Here is a 21,218-nt window from a genome sequence, read left to right as displayed (position 1 = left end):
GATGGAGCTTTTTCTCCAGTAACTTGCAAGTCTGATAACATGTTCAAGACATTTTTCTCTGTTAAAAAGCAAGAGTTGGCTGAGGAAGCAGCTATAAAATTCTCACTAGTGTTCTGACCAGACCAGACCCTCTTGAGCCCAGCTGCATTCTAATTCCCTCAGGCACATCAGCACAGCCTGAAAAGGAGGGAGAAAGAGTGTGTTCCACTGTACAGCTCAGGAAAGCCATACCATTGTAGGATTATCAAAGCCTTGGTGCATGACACTCAGAAGGACTAGGTGGATCCCAGGAGAGCTTAGGTTCAAGCAAGGTGCAGAAAAACTTACCTATGACAAGGACTAAGCAGTCCTAAACAACTCCAGAGAAAGAAGCTGAGGAACAGGGACAACAGAGGGCAAAAACATAAACTCCACAGGAATAAAATGCCACCAGGGTCAGGCACTTGCTGACTTTGACATCAGAATGGAGAGGAAGGAGCAACACTCCAGCAACTTTTGAAGTTAAGTTCCAGAGATTTATTTATTTGTTTGTTTTTACAGTAGCCAGATTAGTCATCTCCTCTGCCCAGTTCCCACTTAGACATTTTTTTCCATTTGCTGCACCTCACAGCTCTCTCTAGCTCCCTCCACCTTGTTCCTTGGCCAGACTTCTTCCACACAACTTGTTCCCTCATTACTTGCCCAGAGTTGTCTTCCTGCTGCTTTACCATGGTCACTGCTACCATGGGTTTGTGTACTAGGTCTGACTGGGATGAAGGTAATTTTCTTTATAGCAACCTGAATGGTGCTGTGGTTTAGGTCTGTGTCCAAAACAGCACTGATAACACACCAGTGTTTAACCTACAGTTGAACAGAGCTTGCACAGCATCAAGACCTTCTCTCTTTCTCACTTTGCCCAATCATAAAAGCAGGCTGGGGATGGCCAAGAGGTTGGTATGGGATGCCACCATGACATCTGACCTCAACTGAATAAAGAACTGAAAAAACCAAGGAGTTCAAATCCTCTGGACACTTGCTCCCAGAATCCAGAGAGCATTTCCATGCTGTACCAGCACAGTCTTTACGTATCTATGTGAACAAATGGACTTTGTACAGCTATCTTTAATTTCAAAAATGAGTGAGTTTAGCTTGTACTTTTCATTCATAGCCCTATGCAAGAGCTATGGACGTGAGGGCTCTGCTTCTCAGGCACACAGGTAGAGCTGGATTAAGAGGGGCTTTGTTTAGAATTTCACCGAAAGTTAAAAGTAATAATTTACTTCTACAGGAAAAGTCACAACGTTAAATAAAAATAATTAAAAAATAACAAATTTAAAAAAAAATACTAGGAAAAAAAACCCCACACCACAAAACAAAACCATTGAGAACTCTGATTATTCCTTGAGCCTAGAGTAACATAGAATACAAAACAAACAGCATTTTCATATACAGGGGTGACAAGAATATTTTTACAATAACCAAAAAAAAAAAAAAATCAAAAAAAAAAAAAAAATCAGCTTCCTAAGCTCCGTAACACCTCAGGAAAAGGGGAAGGTGAAACGTGACACAAGCCGGAGACAAACTGCGCACGAGTATTACCCGTGCCATGAACGGGACGCGCGGGAGCGCGGGTTGGGAGAGATCCTAAACGTGATGCTCGGTGACAAGAAGAAATCACACTGCGAAACGAATGGGGGGGTGGAGGGTTAAGCAGCTATTTGGTTCTGCCTGCTAGACTTCAGAACACAAATGCACAGTCGGAAACAGCCCTCCTCGCCACCGGCTCGGAGCTCGGCGTAGGGTGGGCCGCCCCATGGCTCCCCTTAGGCCAGGGGCAGGTGTTCAGGCGGGAACCGCATCCCTCAGCATCCCTTCCCCCCCCTTCCGCCGCCGCTGACAAACCCGAACTGCGGCTGCGGAGCCGCTGCTCCCTTCTCTTCCCGACTGCCCACCCCTCGGCGGCACAAACCAGCCCGGTCACCGGGGAGGGGGGGGCTGAGCGGAGGGCGGGAGGGAGAGAGGGTGCGGTGCCCGCTCCCCGCCGTTAAGGGCCGCTTCCCGCCACGCTCCCTCCCGCCATAAAAAGGGAGCCGGGGGGGGACGAGGACGGGGACGGGTCCTCTCGGCCTCCCTCTACACTACTTACCCAGCCAGGAACCAAAGAGGAGCCACCCCAGCAGCCGCATCGCTGCCGGCACTGACCCCTACGAGAAATCCCAGCCGAAGGTAAGGGACGGCTGCTGCCCGCATCCCTCTCCGCTCCGTCTCAGCCCTCTCTTCCGGGGATGGGCCTGGGGTTGGGTGTCTCCTCTAGGGTGCTGAGTAAGCGGAGTTCCTGGGGAAAGTCCGCCGTTGGGTATGGGGATTTCCGTTTCGGCCGCCTCCTCGGTGGGTTGCGGATGCCGGAGAGGAGCTGGGGTGCGAGGTGGTGCTGCGGAAGGGGGTTTCAGCGCCAGCAAGCGCTGGAGGTAGAATTCGTCGTGGTGCTCTCCCTGCAGGGAAGTTTCAGCTGTGTTGATTGAGAGGCTGAAACTGAAGCAGTTTAATGGGGAGTGGGAGGCCCAGAGGTTTGGTGGGGGGTGGGGACACGTGTCGGCAGGTAGCGTGCAGGTTGTCGCCTCAGAAAATGACGGTCATCTAAACTCAGCGCTCCCTGGAGCCTGTTCCAAAATCCACACTGAAGGTATTCCAATGCCAAGCGTTTTTTTCCCTCCATCTAGGATTTGCTGTAAACTCCCTCGTCTCATTGCTGCAGGCAAGACACTGCACCTTGGATTTAGCAATGCTGTCTTGTAATACTGATTAATTCTCCATAGTTAAGTTAGAATAACATGACACTTAACTGGCTTCCAAATGGAATCAGGCCCATCCCATAAATTCCTTTCATTTGGTGACAGAAACTTGGAACAAGCCTTTCTGTCTTCTTCACTTTCCCCCTCTGTTCTCAATCTCTGTCATGTGTCAAAGGGAGCTCCCTACCCTGTAGTTTCTCCAAGTCACAGTGCTTACACCACAAATGTACCATGACCACCTTCCTGTATCCAGGTAGCTTGAGCAGCTGTTCACTATCACTGACTAGCTCCCTGTCAGGTAACAATGTCCTCCTGAGATGTCAGAGACTTCAGATTGAACCTCATTGCTGGAAGGATACCACCTCTTACCTTGCACACTACAACTTGCCTGTGGGTTATGAGATCTTTGGGGTTAGCAGGGAGAAACCAGAAGCAGGGACTGATGCTTTTCACTTAGAAACAGCTTATTTTATCGTGTGTCACAGATGGGAGAGTGAAAGGTAGTTTGTCACAAATAGAGATTTTACACAACTTTGAGGCAGCATCAATTTAGGCTTTCTTATTAGCTAAATCACAAGACTAGATTGTATGACTCTTGAGCATCAGCCAAATAACAGGGTGATTTAACAAAAACTGTTATACTCAAAGAGCAACTTAGTTAAAGACTCAAGAATGGCAAGGTTCACACAAGCATTAAAATAAAGTTTCTTAAATCACAATACACATGTATAAGCACACATCTGCACCCATAAATATACAGGTTCTGAAATTAAATCACATACACACATAAATACAGGGGTTAACCTATGATTTAGATTTTCTCTTTTGTGAACTGTGATGAATTACCAGTACCAAATTATTTTTAAACTTCAGAAAATCCAATTACAGTGAATTGCTTCATCTTCTCCTTCAAGAGAGAACTTGAGCCTGGTGGCTGGTGCCCTCACCTAGGCTTCTCTATTTTGGGGGCACTATAGGGATACATGGAAAGGATGCATTCTCCCTTCTTGTTCATATTTATGCAGTCATACTAGGTAGAAGGTCCAAAAAATACTCGTGAGTGAGCTGCCCTGGGAGAGGGTGGAGTCACCATGCCTGGAGGTATTAAAGAACAGTGTAGATGAGGCACTTCAGGGCATGCTCTAGTGGGGTGGTAGTGGTGTGTGGGTTTGTGTTTGGTTTTGTTGGGTTTTTTTTGGGGGGGGAGAGGGGGTTGGCAGTTGGACACAGTGATCTTAGAGGCCTTTTCCAGCTGTGATAATTCTGTGTGATTCTGTGTGTGAAAGACTAAAGAAAATTATTGGGTTTTCTCCTTTCCTGATCAGACTTGCCCATATTTTCCCTTCCTCAGTTGCCAAGTCAATCTTTAATGTTTTCTTCCTCCTATATCATAATTAGGACACTCTTCTGAAAGTCAGGAATCGCTTTGTGCTGAGGGGAGAACAAACCCTCAGTCCTGGGAACAATACACAGGAGTCTAGATGTTTAACATAAAGCCATAGTTTCTACCCTGTGGATGAAGGACAGAAAGTACAAGAGCTGCGATGACAAGTATTCCAGTAGTAGAGTGGATCTAGGCCTTAATGTGGAGTGAGTTAAGCTCTGCATGTATTTCATGTCCTCCCTCGAATGCAAAGACCACAGACAGAGGTTTTAAATATTCATCATTTTCTTAACTCACACTTGGTTTCCCCCAAAATTCTTCACTGTGTGGTTTCTGGTATGAGTGAACAAGTTTTCTAGTCTAAGTGAACTTGCCTGTTAGGGGATTTCCCCTTGAGTACTGGGCACATGCAGTGCTTGTATGCCTCTGCCAGCTGTTGCTTTCTGTGGGGAGATGACATTTTCAGCTGAGCTGGGCACTTTTAGCATTTAATTGCATGCCCAGACAGTGTGATTTTTTCAAATTTTTAAATTAAATGAATTTGCGCATAAAAACATGTTTGTTTTCTTTCATTATCCCTGATTCATTCTCAGCATGATTTCAAGTTTAGTTTCTTTTTTCCTGATTAAAAAATTATCCAGATCAGTGGAATTTACAGGTGTAATGAAGAAAGAGGGGGTCTGTTGCTGTCCATGGCTTTTAGAATTTTATAGTCAATATGAGTCTAATGCTGAGGCTGGAAAGATAAAAAGTGAGCTAATAGTTATTTGTATTTCAGCTTCCTATCTTGGAAAATTGATTGGGTTAACAAATTCAGTCATGTATCTGAAGATACAACTACTTACCTGACAAAAAGCCAGCATGATCATGGAGCCAAGTATTTCAGGATCAGAATGTATCTGTATTTATGTGTCTCTGGGAGGATGCAGATGGGGGTAGCATTTCAGCAGCTATCCAGGTCAGGCAGTTGATGCTGCCTAAGTTTCCTGTGAGGATCAGAGAAATTTCTCTCAGGAGATCATCTGCTTAAAACAGCCCCAAAGCCTTTGGCTGGGGCAGACTGGGGTAAGAAAAATACTTATATTGCCAGTAACTAAAGGATGATAATGTCTTTTGGAAAAGCCTTTGGTCACCTGTCTGAACAGACTGCAGGAATTTCTTCATTTTGTTGTTCTAATAAAGCAGCTGAAGAATAGTGTCTGGACTGGGAACACTCCTTTGCTTCTTATTCTTCTTGCCATTTAACACAGTCAAGGACAAAGCTGCCTTGTTCTTCTGCAAGAAGGACCAAGATGCACCAATGAGATTTAGGAAACAGTAGGAAACTAGACTTACCTGAAAGTCTAGTGCAGCCAGGGAGATGGTACCACCAATTCATGAATGTTGTGTGGTGGACTCCCAGTAACACATTTGATTGTGTGCTTACGCTTCTCTATCTGTTTACACCAAAGCAGTAAATATTTATTCAAAGATCATTTGAAGCATTGGCATGCTTATGATACTGGTACATTCCTGAGACCATACTTTTATTTCTTGTTGTATCTGAAGTCCAGTTTCCAAAGGAAAAGTAGAGTATATGCACCCTAAAAAAAGTGTACATCCCAAGCATATTTTAGTGATAAGGCCACCAGTTACATTGTAGCCTTTCTTTCCCCTCACTTTTCAGAAGCAGTCCATTGCTTTGCCTTTTTTGGATGTTACAAGAACCTGAGAGAAAGCAGAAATAGAGGAAAGAGACTGCAGTGCAATAAGAAAATACACAGATGCAAGACTGGTATAAAATTTTCTGGCATGGACTTACTATTAAATCTTGTGACAAATCAATGTCCCCAGACAGAATTTAGAGGACAGGTCTAGGTGGCAAGAAAAAAACCACTGCAAGTCTGATGCTGTCGGGGATTGGTTTCACAAGGTAATTTCTGAAGTGAGAAGTTTGCCTTGAGAAAATAGAGGTAGGGAGGAGAGGAAGGGTTGTCAGCATCTTTTTGAACCAAAGAGTCAGTGAAGATGGCAAAGACTTTAGCTAATGGTCGGTCAAACAAGAACAGAGGTAATTTTCCCTACCCTTTTTCTTTCCCAAAAGAGCACAAGCTGGTTGATCATTAACAGAGTCAAGCTGATTGAGCAATCCACCACTGCTGTTTTTCTCTGTACAAGCCTGATAGTGGACTAACAGGAAGATGGTTGAGGATCTGAAGAGAAAGCTGCTCATTGTTCTTGCTGTCCCCTTACTGCTCAGCTCAGCACAAGCAGGTAAGAAAAGCAGGAGTGCCCGGCAAGGGATTGAAGTTTTTACACAGAGGGATCAGAATTCAATTCTCCCTAAGCAACCTGTATGTCAAGAGGTCCTTGCTATGATCTAGTCAGGTGCCAGGAGAAAGGGTAGAACAAGAATGGCCCTTTCTTCTCCCATGCTTTGATTTAATCAGCCTCAGTGATTTAATTCCACTAACCTGATTTAAAAGAATGGTCTGCATTTACCCTGAACTGTAAGAAAGCAGAAAAAGGAGCACTTGACCTCTGACACTGGCATCTCCTGCTTTGAAAGGTTAGCAAGTGTTGTCTGCAGTAATTCAAAGAAAATAAACAGACACTGCATGTCTTTCTTCAATTGTCCTGGCAATGAAACTGCTTTTGTGGTCCTCACTACCACATCACTTGCACCTTCACAGCAGTGCACCTCCTTCTTTACCTTTACTCACAATTCTCATGCCATTTCTGACATACACCATGCTTCCACCGAACCTGTGCTTGCTAGTTACGCTGTCTCATGTGCTGCATTTTTTCCAAATTTATCTCAGATGACATCTCTTTCTCTCTTGCCTTCACTGTACAGGAAGACTGAAATAAACAACTGCAAGGGTTAGTCACATCCCAGAAGGGCGAATCTGAATGTTGAATATCACTCCTTTGTGCTGGCCCTTAAGCCACGTTCTGCCTAGCTAGAGTCAAGTATCCTCTGTGGGAACAGGCAGCAGTTACAAAGCTAATGGTGTTATTTATTTATATTTTTAAATTATTATCATTATTTATTGGTTTTTTATTATTATTGTATATGCAGATTCAAGGTTTTTCACTTCTTCCAGTCCAGAAAGGGAAGGTGCATACATTGTTGTTGCAGTGGAATGCAACTATGTCACCTCAAAGTAACACTTTTTAGGTCAGAAGGCATCATTTAATCAATTACTAGGCTTCCTGCTCATTACAGGTCAATAAATTTCACCCCATTAATCCTTCAGTAAATCCAACATCTTACCTTCAACAAGACTTCCAACATACCTGGCAGTTCTCTGAAATGATAAAAAAAAGAACCCAGCTCTTCCTTGGGTAACTTAGCTATACATACTTCTTAACTTCTATGCCTGCTTTCTAGCCTAAATTTGCTCAGTTTTTTCCTACCTACAGGTTTGAGATTTTTTTTGTTTGTTTTGCTGTCTAGATTAGATTCTGTTCCAGTAGCTGCCTTTTCCTTCCCATAAAGCATTTTCGTCCAGTAAATGAGTCAGTCACAAATTATCATTTATACATAGTGTCATCAGCATTCTTATGTAGCTTTCTGGATTTTTGATTCAATTGTCAATTAGACTTGCACTTTTTACAAAGCCTACCAGAATGTGAAGAGAAATATCCCCATTCAGCTGTGACTACTTGTTGTCAATATTTTTTTTAAAGATCTAATAGCCAGCTCATAAATGTACTTAGTAGCTGGCATGTGTGACCAACTTGGAAAAAAACCTCCAACAGCATGTCAGTCATGTCTTGGTAGAGCAACTCTCAGAAGTCAAAGCTACCATGACATCTGCAGTTCTATTCCCCACTAAGGTGCTGGAATTCCATCAAAGGACAGAAACAACTTTATCAGGCAGACAGAGTTTCCAGAATATGCTGGAAATGTTATTTCCTTTTTATTTCTGTTCTTTTTAATCTTTATCAATAGAAGTGAGATTGCTACCTTCATTTTCCTAATGAATTAGAATGAGCTTTTTTTTTTTTTTCTCCATTGCACAGACAGACTAAATATGTTCTTCACTCTCTGTTGCAGGGAACACAGGCAGACTCTCAGGGCATAACTGCACTGACTTCCAAACAGCAAATTTCCTACGGGGCAGTAAACTAAAGGTCCAGTTTCTTCTGTTCACCCACTCAAGCCCTAGCTGTGGGGAGCTGGTTTTAGCTGAGGATGACATCAAGAACAGCAGCTTCAACAAGAGCCTGGAAACCAAGATCATAATCCATGGCTTCAGGTGAGAGAAAGAAGAGCACTGTGTCTTTAGTTTGTACTGGTAAATTAAACACTGCTGGGGCATTGGCAAGCACTGTGTGGGACTGGCACAGAAACCCCCTGCTCCTGTAGCCCCAGCAGAGAGGCTGCACACAAAACACCTGCTAAGAACAAAGTTTGGAGTGCTCAGCCCCAAACTGAACGTGGGAATTGTCTGGGAGACTGATAATGGACCAGTGACAGAGGCACAGAAAATGTTGCTGACAGCTCTCATGAGAACAAAACTTCAAGTCCTTTAGTTTGTGACCAGCTGTCTCTTTTGTGTTTGTTTCAAAATTTTTGTAGGGGAGGAAAAAAAAAAGCAAAAAACCCCCACAAACAGAAATACAGAAATAGAATTTTCTTTTCCTTCCTTCCTTCCTTCCTTCCTGCCTTCCTGCCTTCCTTCCTGCCTTCCTTCCTTCCTCCCTTCCTTCCTCCCTTCCTCCCTTCCTCCCTCTCTCCTCCGCTCCCTCCCGCCCTCCCTCCCTCCATATTTGAGCAGGGGTTTTTTTAGCTGTCACTATTTTGTAAGTTTGTTTTACTGTGTTATTACAAGGTCTTTTCAGAAAACCATCTGTTGCCCTCATATGACATAGCACACCCCTACCAGGTGGTATTAGGGGAATAGTGGGTAGAACATATCCTTCTCAGTTTTCCTCAAGTGTAGATTTTTTTTTTTCCAATTTCATACTGGAAATGTAGCAGTGAAAGACTGAGTGATTGATCCAAGGACTTACTGCCTCTTGGTAGCAGAGCAGGATCCAGGTTTTCCTGGTCAGGTCATTTACTCCAGGTGGGCTCTGTGGAGGCTAGCTGAAGTGCCACAGCAAGACTGAGATCTCAGCCTGAGCCCTGCAACTGTTATCTCATTCACTGAAATATCTGGCTCCCTTCTGAATCAGCCCATTCTGAGAAATGTTATAATACCACCACAAAGAAATGCCAGGTGTGAGTGCCTGGCAACAGAAGAAACTTTCAGCTATTGTCTGGCATCTTCCTCCAAGATGTGTGAGGCACCAACACAACTGAACAACCTGTTGGCATATGCCCTGCTTTGGAAGACACCTAACACACTTGTTTCTGATGACTCTGCAGGGCTTTGGGCACCAAACCTTCCTGGATTGAAGAGCTTGTCCATGCCATACTGCACACAAACCAGGTGAATGTGATTGCAGTAGACTGGGTTTATGGGTCTACAGCAGCCTATCCCTCTGCAGTGGAAAATGTCACACAGCTGGCCCTTGCCATTTCACTACTTATCAGCAAGCTCCTGGTAAGCTACTGTGCATTTCCGGGGGGGGTGGAGGTGGCACAGCTAGAGAACAAGAGAACATCACTTCATGGGAGCAACCCAGAGAGCTGCTCCCAACCTAACCTCTCCAGGTGCTGAGCAAGTGGGCCCTCTATTCCAGAGTGAATGCTGTGTAGCACTAAAGAGATTTATTTTTCCCCTGCATCTCAGTCCAGGCTTAAGCATGCTATTCATCTTATTCTTTCTCTTGAGTTTTGACATTTTTCTGGAAAACCATTCCTGTTACCAGCTGCCTCTCCAGACCAGGACAACCTGAAAAATGCTGAGTCTTCTCATGTCCACTCTTCATTGGACAGTCTTCTTCTGCCTGGAAGAAATTTAGTCCAGAGAGCTGGATGGGGTGGGGTTTAAGCCTGTTTCATATCTGCTTTGGGCTCCAGTCAGTAGCTGGAAATCCCCAGATGTGTCCCAGTTCATTCACACAGAGCACACCACCAGCTACGTAATGCGGGTGACACATCTTTGTGCTAACCAGCTATGCATAAACTCTCCATGTAATGTTTGCAGTGAAGACCCAGGCTGCACATTTTAAGAGCCCGTGGGTAAGCAGCCACATTTGCACAGTTTTGAGATTCCATCCAGAAGTATGGCAAGCCTTGGTGCCACTCTGTGTCATTAGGAGGATGGGAATGAGGGCTGTCTCCCCTCATGGCTAAGTAGGTCACACAGTGAACAAATGACTGAGCTGGACAGTGTGCTCACCACTCATTCTGTGGCTGTGCTGAGCTCTAGTCCAGCTCCTTAAGGACTTTTTTTTGTCCAGCCTCTCCTGGAACACTGCACCACAGAAGACTATATTAGACTTCTCATTGAGTTTCAGTGCTGCTCCGAGATAATGCCTCATAATCTTTCAAGGTTATGATTTTTCATCTTGCCCCCACAACTTCATGTACCCCATGCCCTCCCATTGTATGGCACTGCATCACACAGACTAGCCTGCAGGCAGCTGGATTCCTTTGGATAGGGTAATCTTGCATCACGCAAGATTTCTTTCCCATGGACAAATCCTTACTCTCTCAAAAGATTACTAATACTAATAGTATTAGTAATTAGAAATACTAATCAGCACATTGATACAATAGTGGTGTAAAATTGAAAAAAATATTCCTCTGCTTTACTGAAAGATTATTCACACAGTGGCCATGGATCACTCAGCTGAGAGGGAGGAATTCAGTCTGAAGCAAGCTGAGGAAAGAGAAGCTACAGTCTATGTACTTATCAACAGGAGCATCTGACCGACCTGGTTAGGGTCAGCTTTGCACCCGTGAACCTTAAGAAAGAGTCTGAAAACTAGATAGAGCAATACCCATCATTTCTACAACTGTGTGGTTCTCCAGCATACACCTCAAAAGCAATCCTGTGTTAGAAAAGTTGAGGATCTGCAGTGTGGGCTGGGATATGTTATTCCACTTTGCTGCTACAGCAATATTAATATGTATCATCATCAATCCGCAGGCCCTGGGAGTCTCAGGAACATCCATCCACATAATTGGGGTAAGCCTTGGTGCACATGTTGGGGGCCTGGTGGGGCACTTCCATGGCGGTCAGCTGGGACGGATAACAGGTATCATAAAACTGAGTCTTGGGTCCTCACTTGCTCTTGAAGGGAGATAATGAAAGAGCACAGAAGAGCAGTCATCCACAGTGATCATTTAATTTCATAGGAGGTCATTAGATCCAAGCTTATGGCTCTCTTCCCAGCTTCAGAAGGATCTAACAATGCCTCTCCAGCCATCAGGCCCCCTTAGACCCCCTAAAGAATGCCCATATTTGCAAAAGGGTCCTTCTGTATCTGTTCCACTCTTCAAATTGATCCCAGCTTAAAAGAATGGAAGGCCTCATGATTAATGAAATCCCATAACACCCACATGCTTTGCTTCCACTTTATAGCATGTATACCTCTGTGGGTTTTAAAATTCAAAGCCATAATGCATGTCACTTTGGGGATGCTGCACAAGTGAGCTGCTCTGCAGGACAAAGTGAGCTGAGAGCCAATGGTGACAATGAAGCAGGAAGGGGCAGTGGCCTCATGGGCGTGGAGCAGAGTCTTACCATAACTGGGCAAGAAGAGCAGAGGAGGCCCAGTGCCAGGAAACAGGTCCAGTGACAGGAATCCACAGTCCAGTGATTACCAGGCAAGTCTGTAGTGAAGAGGCAAGCCCAAGTTTGAACCAGGAAGTCAAGTCAGCAAGATACAAGCAGGACCAGCAAGTTACAGAGCTAAGCAGGGCACTCCTACAACACTGCTCAGTCAAGGACCAAAGGCAATAGCCTGAGCTGACGTTGAGTGGCCCCAGATGAGGCTTCTATTAGCTTTTATTTATAGAAAGACTTAAGAAAGAATATTTTTCTTTCTTTTCCTCCTCCCCTCCCCCCTCACAGACACCTCAATTTGTATCTTGTTGATACTGCCTTCTCCATAGAAACGGACTGAGTCCAAGCCAGTGAAACTGACTGATTCTGAGAGGAAGTGGCATGTGGAGCAGAGATGTTTCTTAATTGTTTGTTGTTTCCTGAGGGGTGGAAAAAAATAAGCTTGTGAGATTAATTTTCTATAAAAATTAACAACAAAAAAAACCCAACAAATAAATTATCTTTAACCTGTTCCTTGTTATTGACATCAATAATTTTCTGTATTCTTCTGACTTCACAGAAATTGTTCTAGGAACAAGTTTAGGCAAAAATGTAGATGGCTGCTTAAGGACTCAATTTTATTTGTGGAGAGAGGGCTCAGAAACTGCTTTGTTTTAAGGATGTTTGATAGTATCAAACTTTTGCAATGCTTCAATTGGTTAATGCCCAGGACACTGAATTCATCACCTAATTTGTCTTCAGTGACACTTCTCAGACTGCCCTTTCTGGAGTATAATCAGTGTTGGGACATGGTAATAATGTATCACTTCTGCCTAGCAACATTTCTTAATGTTTTGGCAAAAATAACTGGCCCAGAAATAAGAAAGAGGAGGCGGAGAGCACTTGTTATGAGGTGTTTGATTTTGTTACAGGCCTGGATCCTGCAGGTCCTAAGTACACCAGAGCCAGCCCTGAGGAACGCCTGGATCCTGGAGATGCCCTCTTTGTGGAAGCCATTCATACTGACTCTGACAGTAAGCTGGCTTCCTTCTTCTTCAGTCTCTGCTTCTGTTCCTCTTGCCATCATTATTATTAGGGAATGTGCAGGTTATTGTCCCTTGTATGCCAGATTATGGTGAGTTCAATTTCGTTCTGAGAAGGTTTCTTGTTTAGATAGGCTTTAATGATTAATTCATTGACAGGTATCCATACCCCAGAGCACCTCACAGCAGGAGACAGGTACAGATTAGACAGAGGACATTCTTCCAGCAGATATTTCTTCCTTAACTTTGCTACAGCAGAGTGAGTTCATACAGAATCAGCTCGGCACGGCTTTTACCACCTTGAAGGAATTTATATGTCTGGTCTCAGTTTGCTTTTTCTCACCTGGTGGTGCCACTGTGAGTGGTAATGGAAAGTAAGAGTCAAACCAACAGCTGGTGCAAAAACAGGGTAACTTCTAAAACATGTAGGGTTTACGTGGGCATAACATATGCTGAAGAATAATGTGATGCCTTTGAGTCACACCTCTTGCTTGGAGATCATGAAAATGTCTACAAACATAACTCTCAATCAGGATCTCAATCTTAAGAGCCACCATTATGGTTGTGGTGAGTGGTGTTGTCCTTGATACGGAACCAAGAACCTGAGTCACTGAGGTGGTGATTAAACCACAGCTTCTACTCATATTGATGCCAGAGACTGGAGCACTCTGTGCTTCATGCAGCAAAACTGCACAATGCAGGCATTTAGGAACAGAAAATCTGTCCTTGTCTCCAACACTGGAGCTGGGTCCTAATGTTCAATCATTTATTGGGGCCTGTCAGACACCATGTAGGGGAGAGGCTATAGAAGAGCTAAGCTTAAGACTGAAGTGGCATTTCACCTCCTTTCAGATTTTGGGATCCGGATTCCTGTAGGCCACATCGATTATTTTGTCAATGGAGGAAGAGATCAGCCAGGATGCCCCCGATTCATCTCGGCAGGTGAGAACACTCTGTATCCAAGCAAAGGGCTTTTCTGGCCATTTAGGAGCCTGTGAAAATGCTGCTTGGCAGCCAGCTCTTGCTATAGTCAAGGCAGTTACCAAAGCAGAACAACATGTACTTTTAAGGACACATGGCAGCAGAGATTCATGGCCCACATCTCTCCTCAGCAGCACAACAAACTGGGCAGCCTCTCTGTTAAGAGGTGTGATTTTGGTGATTCTGTATGAGCAAGAGCTTGCATCAACAAAGAAAATATTTTCATAGAAAGGCTTAGGTACTACTTAGGCCCTAGCAAAAGCTTCTTTTGGTTTTCATCCTGCAAGTTTTATCTGTACTTGCAGATGGTTTATGAAACCACTGTCTTTTCCTTCTACCGAGTAAGACTTTACACAGTATATAGTGTAAATATTCAGTTATGTTCTGGATGAGTCAGCTGCATAGAGGGTCTGTTACAGGGGACACCCATGGTACCTCACATGGGGTCCCAGTGCAAGTGGCAGTCAAAGCTATTGTACCCCCTTGCAGAGAGCTTGGGGCCTCATCAATGGTACCCTAATGGAGACATGGCAGCCCTGTGATCCTCCTCTTCTGGGGGACTCCATTGGTCTGGGAGAAACACTTCTACCTTCCTGCATAACTTCTTTTGTAGTGGGATCTGGGCATATAGTAATAGAGATGTTCGGCAAAATGTTATTAATAGGAGGGTAATGACTGCATAATCAGCAAGAGTGTTTCCTGATCCTCAGTTCCTTTGGAACAGGTAGAAAGACTGAAGCCATGGCTGCTTTTCTCTGGGTTCATTTCTTCTTGCAGGCTACAAGTATCTGATCTGTGATCACATGAGGGCAGTACATCTCTATGTCAGTGCCTTGAAACATTCATGTCCGATGGTGGGATTCCCTTGTGCAAGTCATCAAGATTTTTTAAATGGTCATTGCCTGGACTGTGTTGACCCCTTCCTGTTCTCCTGTCCCAGAATAGGTATGGTATCAACATAAGACCTTCCTGGAGCAGATGACAATCCTGTTCAGATTTCTCTGAGCAGGATTTTCTTTTGATCTCATTGGGAATAGTGAGAAGATGTTTAGTTTTCAGATTTCTATTGGAATGCTTTAAAAACTAATATATTGCCCAAGGTAGAACACCAACATCTTGAACATTTATTGTCTTTATAAATATTTCACAGGGCCCACAAACGAGTTGAAAGAGAGTCTTGGGAATCACCTGCCTTATAAGTGGACAATTAATTAAAAAAACATCTTGTTTAGGGAAGCAGATGGAAAGTTTAACCAAAGCCTGAACTCCCATTCTGCAAACCACTCGCTGCTGCTGTGTCACTTTCTTCTCATAAATTCCTTCCATGGCCACCCCAAAGATGAATCCCCCAGGCTGGGATAGAGTGAAAGGTGCCTGTTTTAGGCTTCTGAAATGGGTCTTTGGCACAAGGAGAGTTGTTCTCTGGTGCTGCTTACTGTCTGGTACCAGAGGGATATAAGCAGAAGCCTCTTTTAGTATAGGTGCTGTCCCATCAGCTGCCCCTTCCCCATCTCACCAATCCATATTGTCAGCTAGTCAGTGGTGCAGGCCACAGGTTATGGTGGTCCTGTCACTCAACCAAGAAATTGAATTTCCCCACACCTTGTGTTTGTATTTCTGTTTATATCTGCACTGATTCCCTGACATGATAGTCTTTAGTCCTGATCATTTTGAACAGGTGCAACTGATGACACAGTTTGTTAGCAGAGGAATTAAACAAAGCCACCAAGAGGTACTCTGATGATAATTACCTGGGGTAGCCAGAGTACGTTTTCTGAGAGGATGTTAACCTGTCAAATAGACACCACACTTGCTCTCATTTGCAGTGGTATAAAGAAAGGGTCTGTCCTCTAAGGCAGCAGAGTTTGTTGGGGTGAGTGGGGTAAATTTGGGCCAATTCTATTTCTCTTCTGGGTCATTCATGGCTTTCCCTGCACTGGCTCTGCTTTCTCCTGCAGGCCTGCTGGAGCAGGCAGGTGTCAACATGACAAAGCTGCCCAAGGAAGTGAAAGTTTATTTAAAGACCAGTTCCTCAGCGCCATTCTGTGGTAAGTAGGAATGATTAAAAATAAGTAGGGGGTTGAGCAAGTGAGGCAGATTCTCTCGGGAGGCCAGGTAGTTACAACCCACCAACCCCATCAAAATCAGCTGCTGTGTTCCAGATGGTCTGGGATGCACATCTGAACAGCAATAACCCAGCACATCTCCCCCATAAAGCCATTTCCAAGAGATTTATTAGTGTGGGCCCTGGATTAAGACAACCACTGAAGTACTTCAGGACTGAAGTTAAGAGTAGTGAAAATGCTTGTCTATTTACTCTGGCCTTTGCCTCCCATATCACAGATACTTCTTTCTTATTCCTATTTAATCTTCTTTCTGCTGGTGGGGCCAAGGAATGAGTGCTAGAGAACTTCTTTTGGCAGGGGCAGGTCCAGCTGATAGTACCTGCCCTCACTCCCACATACTTTACCTTTTGCTTAGTCCACCACAGCCTGGTTGAGTTCCATTTGCAGAAGAGAAGAAACACAGTCACCAGCATTGAGATCACCTTCTTCAGCAACACCACCAAGGACACAGCGAAGATCACTATGTGAGTGACAATACACCCTTCTGGCCTGCGTGACCCCTGTCTCTGTTTGTAAGGATTTTTATACCAATCTAGAAAAGGCACAAGGATAACATAACTCCCTGAGTGCAGTCACTCTGTGATGAACCACAACCTTTCTTCTAGAGTCCCTCCATATTTACTTTAAATTCTCTCAAGAATCAGGCATGTGCTACCATTACTCAGTAACTCTGGCTAGATCTACCTCTTTCCTGAGTGCATAAAGAAGTAGGTGTACTCCAGGATCCCCAAACTTGCATATTTTGTTGCTACACTGGCTTCTTTTCTACAACATACCCTTGATTGGGCCAATCCAAACCACAATCACTGTCAGATAGCTGCTAGCTCTGATCTGCCAGAGATGGCTACAGCAAGACTCCACCCACCAGAGGTTCCAGATTGATGGACTTTGTGGCTTAGACATTTCTTTTGATACCCAGTGAGACAGCTGTTTCCAGAGGATGCAATGCATCTCTGCACAGGCAGAAGTGTCTTCAGTAGCTGTTTGCCACCTCAGTAAATGCAGCAAAGCACTCAGACTCCCATTGTAGGGAAAAGTCTAGGGACATGGGATCAAAACTACATATGTAGACAGATAGAATTCTCTTGAAAATACCACCTTCCTCTAAACCATGTCTGAATTAAAGAACCAGACTCAGACTCTGTTCTGAGATCGGGGGATCTCCCCACCACAGAGAAATTCCCCAGAAGTCTTCCTACCCACTACTGTGGTCTGGAACTGCAGAATAGACAAGCAGCTAGAACATGCTGCTGGCTGACTCAGAAAGCAGGAAAACAGTCTGCTGAAGAGCGCCAGCCATGTGTTCTTGGACCAGAGGGTTTCCTGCACTGGCTTCCACAATGTCCTTATTGCTAAGCCAAAACAATGTGACCTGAATTGTGTTGCTGCTTCAGTTCTGGGCACTGGAAGGTAGAGGTGAGAACCAGGAAAGGGGAAGCCACATTCCAGGGTGTTCTCCACTGTGACACAGCTGCTTGTTCACAGATTTTCCAGCCAAGTATTGCAATTTAGCATTTGTACTCAATCCTGGTGGAGCTCAGTCTCACCAACCCCTCTCCACCATGGAAGCCAAATCTTATTTTTCCAAAGATACAGGACGAATGAAATCATAACACTGAGGTTATGTAGTTTTGTAGTTTTATGTAGCAGGACCTGTAGTTTTCTTAGGAAGACACGCAGTGCTTGCTTCTACATTGTTGGACACCAGCTTTGATAGGTGTCTGGCAGAAGGCATGTGCACGCCATGAGGAAAGGCTGCTCAGGTAAGAGAGACAGGCAATCCCAAGGCTTTGCTGTACCCCCAAGTTTCAATGAGACAAGTAGATGTCAGGGTAACCTATCCAGAGATACCCTTTACCCTGGGAGAACAGCAGCTGTGCTTCACTTAAGTGCCTTCCCAGGAACCACAGGGCTAAACTGAAAAAGGTGCTTACAGCAATAAACCTACAGATTTGAGAGTGTAAAATGGAAGATATTCCTTTTAATTCACACTGCAGTAAAGAAACCTCCTGTTTTAGGCAAATCTCAGCCCTCCAGTGCAGTCAAGCTGCAAGTGTCAAGTGAGCACATCTAAACACGGACTCTCAGATCAAAGTTCAGACATTGACCTTGTTTCAGGTGATCTGACTTGCCTGTCATCCTGCAGTTCCCCAGAAGTGCACAGGGGCTTGGGAGTGTTCACACAGTCTCATCCTTCAGCAAGCAACTCGCACAGTTGAGTCTCACCTCACACTGCCCTTTCTTCCATCAAATCCAATCTCACTCCTTAGGATGCTGTTACCCCATGCAGGTTGCTCAGAGTCCCCCAAGAGAGGTGTCCCCAGGCCCCATAGCTGCCATGGGGCTGACAGAGTAAGAAGCTTGGTATACAGCACACTTACCAGCTGCCTTACGATTGCTCACACATCACATGACATCATGGTCCATAGCCAAGAAAACAAACATACAATGCTCTGTTTTGACTCTTTTCATAGAATCATAGAATCGTCTTGGTTGGAAGGGACCTCAGAGATCATCAAGTCCAACCCTTGATCCACTACCGCCACGGTTACCTGACCATGGCACTGAGTGCCACATCCAGTCTCTTTTTAAATATCTCCAGGGACGGAGAATCCACTACTTCCCTGGGCAGCCCATTCCAATGCCTGATCACCCTCTCTGTAAAGAAATTCTTTCTAATGTCCAACCTAAACCTCCCCTGGCACAACTTGAGACCCTGCCCTCTTGTCTTGTTGAGAGTTGCCTGGGAGAAGAGACCAACCCCCACCTGGCTACACTCTCCTTTCAGGTAGCTGTAGAGAGTGATGAGGTCTCCTCTGAGCCTCCTCTTCTCCAGACTGAACACCCCCAGCTCCCTCAGCCTCACCTCATAGGACTTGTGCTGGAGTCCCTTCACCAGCCTAGTTGCCCTCCTTTGGACCTACTCTAGCACCTCGATATCCTTCCTGAACTGAGGGGCCCAGAACTGGACACAGTACTCGAGGTGTGGCCTCACTGGTGCTGAGTACAGTTTTCACTCCATTTTAGTATATGGGGGCTTTGTGATAGCCCCTTTGTGATTCTTCCAGTGTCTCAAAATATCTGCATACAGTGTCTGTCTGCAGGTTGATTGAATGTTCTTCTTCCCATCTCTCCCTTTGCCTTGCAGAGCTAAGAACCAGGAGATGGGCAAACGGCTGCTGACCCACAGAGTTCCCTTGTGCCAGATAAACAGCGTGACTCTGAGGTATCTCCCCCATAATCGGTTTTGGAGGAAGGATGCACCATTCATTGCTGGCAGGTTCTGTGCAGCCCCTCTGCCTCTTGACAGCAAGTAAGTCACAGGAATATCTTAGAGGGATCCACTGAGCCTATGGATGCAGCCTGTGGTTTGAAACACGGCATGCTCTCTCCTATTTAGATCAACATGTAAATGGGTCTCTCCCACTCCCTCTCTGTCCCTGTGTAGATAATTTTCTACCTGTTGCAGAGAAAAACTTCCAAGCTCATTTTCTAGAAGTTTCCTATGATTCTTCCCCCAGGATGAAAGTGCTGTGCCATGGAAGGAAAATGGCTGTAGCTCACATGACCTTGAAGATGCTTAAGTCACAGCCCCATGGCAGTAGCTTGTACTAACTAGAATTCGTTCCTTTTGTCCTTGATCTCTCCATCTTCCCCCATCTAGAATGGGCCCACATTTGAAATAAGACAGTCACACATTTTTCAGGATGAGACAACAGATAACCAGCAATAAATTTCTGCTTCTTATACTGCACAGGTTTATAAAATGCTAAGGTTAAAGACAACCAATCTGGCATTTTCTGGGCCAGGCATTGTTGAGTATATGCCTTCAGCCACAATTACATTATCCAGAGTAGAAGCAGCCAAGTCCTCATCCCTAGTGAGATAATGGTTTTCTCAATAATATTCCTGCCAGGAGTTTTGCAGATCCAGAGTTCTTATGGGCAGGGAAAAATACCTGTGCCTATACTGACACATGAAACTCAGTCCACATTGCTTCTGAGTTGAGTCTTATGCTGGCTTCAGGCTGAAGCAAGCTAGTATGTGTTCCAAAGCAGGGAGGACCAGAAGCAGAAGAGAGACTGAGCTCACATTCAAATTCTGTTCAGGTGGGAAGTAAGGAGTATTGAGCACAAGGCAGTAGAAAAATCATCTAGTGGGCTCAGAGAAAAAACAGGCATTACTATGTAAACACCTGGCACTCCCTACAGCATAAAAACTTCTCCTTACTAGCATGCTTGGCATAGCAAAGCACTTCAAAGCCAAGATGGATATGCAGATACATGGCTTTGTATCACTTACAAATGGGACAGCATGGCACATTGCCTTAAAGGTGTGTGAAGCTGTATCCCTGGAAGCACTGGACTTGACAGTGGTTCAGGCTGAAAGCTGGAGAGATGCACAGGTTTACAACTATGCTGCTATCACTAAACTGGGAACACTCAGAGCATCAGGGAGCTAGAAGGAGGCAGTGGAAAGGTGAAGGACACAACCCCAAATGCACCCCACCAGTCATCTCATCCCAGCTAGGGCACAGTACCATTTTCATCATACCCTCCCAAAGCAGCACAGGTCCCTCTACAGCTTGCTTGCCCCTGTGTTAAGATAGCAGCCTTCACCTCTTTAAAGCACATCCTGACTTTCCTGTGCTCTTCCCACAGCAGGACAACATCATGCCTGCCCTGGAACCTCACCCTTCCCAGCAACACAGACGTCTCCTATGAGCCACCCACTGCTTGTGCTTAGCACTGCCTTCAGAGCATGCAGACATCAGACATCAGAAAGGAGTCCTAAAGCTATTGCTGCTTGCTGCTCACAGTTTATACTTCCACCATAAAGTCAGATTAATTTTCTACTTCCTGCTTTATCAGTGAATTGTAGAATGATTTGGGCCAGAAGGGGCCCTAAAGATCATCTAGTTCCACCCCTTGCATGGACAGCAACACCTCCAACTAGATAAGGTTGCTCAGAGCCCCATCCAACCTGGCCTTGAACGCAAGACAGGCTTCTATTAGGGACAGGATGTCAAGGGAAAGAAGTGTGCAGCAGATTGGAGAGTCCAAGCTTGACTAGTTACATCAAGACCTCTCAGCTAAAAGACTGGATTTTATCTTACGGATTCTGTACCCATCTCTGAAAGTGGATGGGCAAGTCGTAATCTCAAGATTTAGATCTGTGTGAAAGATGATAATACTGCTCTTCCTATAACAGAAGAATTGGGATGATTCATTTGTGTTTTACATTAAAGTGTCCTGATAACTTCA

General features: G+C 44.8%; 2 protein-coding genes across 4 annotated transcripts in view; one reads left to right on the top strand and one right to left on the bottom strand.

Annotated features, from left to right (window-relative positions):
• The window catches only part of CD58 (CD58 molecule), a 17,777-nt gene extending 15,392 nt beyond the window's left edge, over window positions 1-2,385 (bottom strand). Inside the window, 1 exon segment of the mRNA XM_030450526.1 lies at window positions 2,126-2,385. Coding sequence (XP_030306386.1) covers window positions 2,126-2,165 — 40 coding nt within the window. The 5' untranslated portion in view covers window positions 2,166-2,385.
• On the top strand, window positions 1,720-21,218 carry PLA1A (phospholipase A1 member A). 3 transcript variants are annotated; one of them, XM_008498623.2, is made up of 12 exons: window positions 1,720-2,205; window positions 6,239-6,408; window positions 8,198-8,399; window positions 9,515-9,692; window positions 11,187-11,295; window positions 12,737-12,838; window positions 13,700-13,789; window positions 14,606-14,773; window positions 15,787-15,876; window positions 16,310-16,418; window positions 19,103-19,267; window positions 20,616-21,218. In XM_008498623.2, the coding sequence occupies exons 2-12, from the start codon at window positions 6,336-6,338 to the stop codon at window positions 20,698-20,700; spliced, it is 1,371 nt and encodes a 456-aa protein (XP_008496845.1). In that variant the 5' UTR covers window positions 1,720-2,205; window positions 6,239-6,335; the 3' UTR covers window positions 20,701-21,218. The 3 variants fall into 3 exon arrangements, with proteins under 3 accessions (XP_008496845.1, XP_030324091.1, XP_030324098.1); XM_030468231.1 differs by having other exon boundaries at window positions 2,015-2,205; window positions 9,515-9,578; XM_030468238.1 differs by lacking the exons at window positions 14,606-14,773; window positions 15,787-15,876 and having other exon boundaries at window positions 2,015-2,205.

The sequence above is a fragment of the Calypte anna genome, chromosome 1 (assembly GCF_003957555.1).
Source record: "Calypte anna isolate BGI_N300 chromosome 1, bCalAnn1_v1.p, whole genome shotgun sequence".
NCBI classification, from domain to species: Eukaryota; Metazoa; Chordata; class Aves; order Apodiformes; family Trochilidae; genus Calypte; species Calypte anna.
The sequence above is the reverse complement of the archived record's forward strand: the minus strand, read 5'-3'. Positions and strand labels throughout refer to the sequence as shown.

Excerpts from the sequence above, each read along its gene's own strand:
- PLA1A (XM_008498623.2), top strand. The coding sequence starts at position 6,336 with ATGGTTGAGGATCTGAAGAGAAAGCTGCTCATTGTTCTTGCTGTCCCC. Across the intron at positions 12,839-13,699 it reads CATTCATACTGACTCTGACA|ATTTTGGGATCCGGATTCCT; the intron begins GTAAGCTGGCTT and ends ACCTCCTTTCAG. Across the intron at positions 15,877-16,309 it reads TTCCTCAGCGCCATTCTGTG|TCCACCACAGCCTGGTTGAG; the intron begins GTAAGTAGGAAT and ends CCTTTTGCTTAG.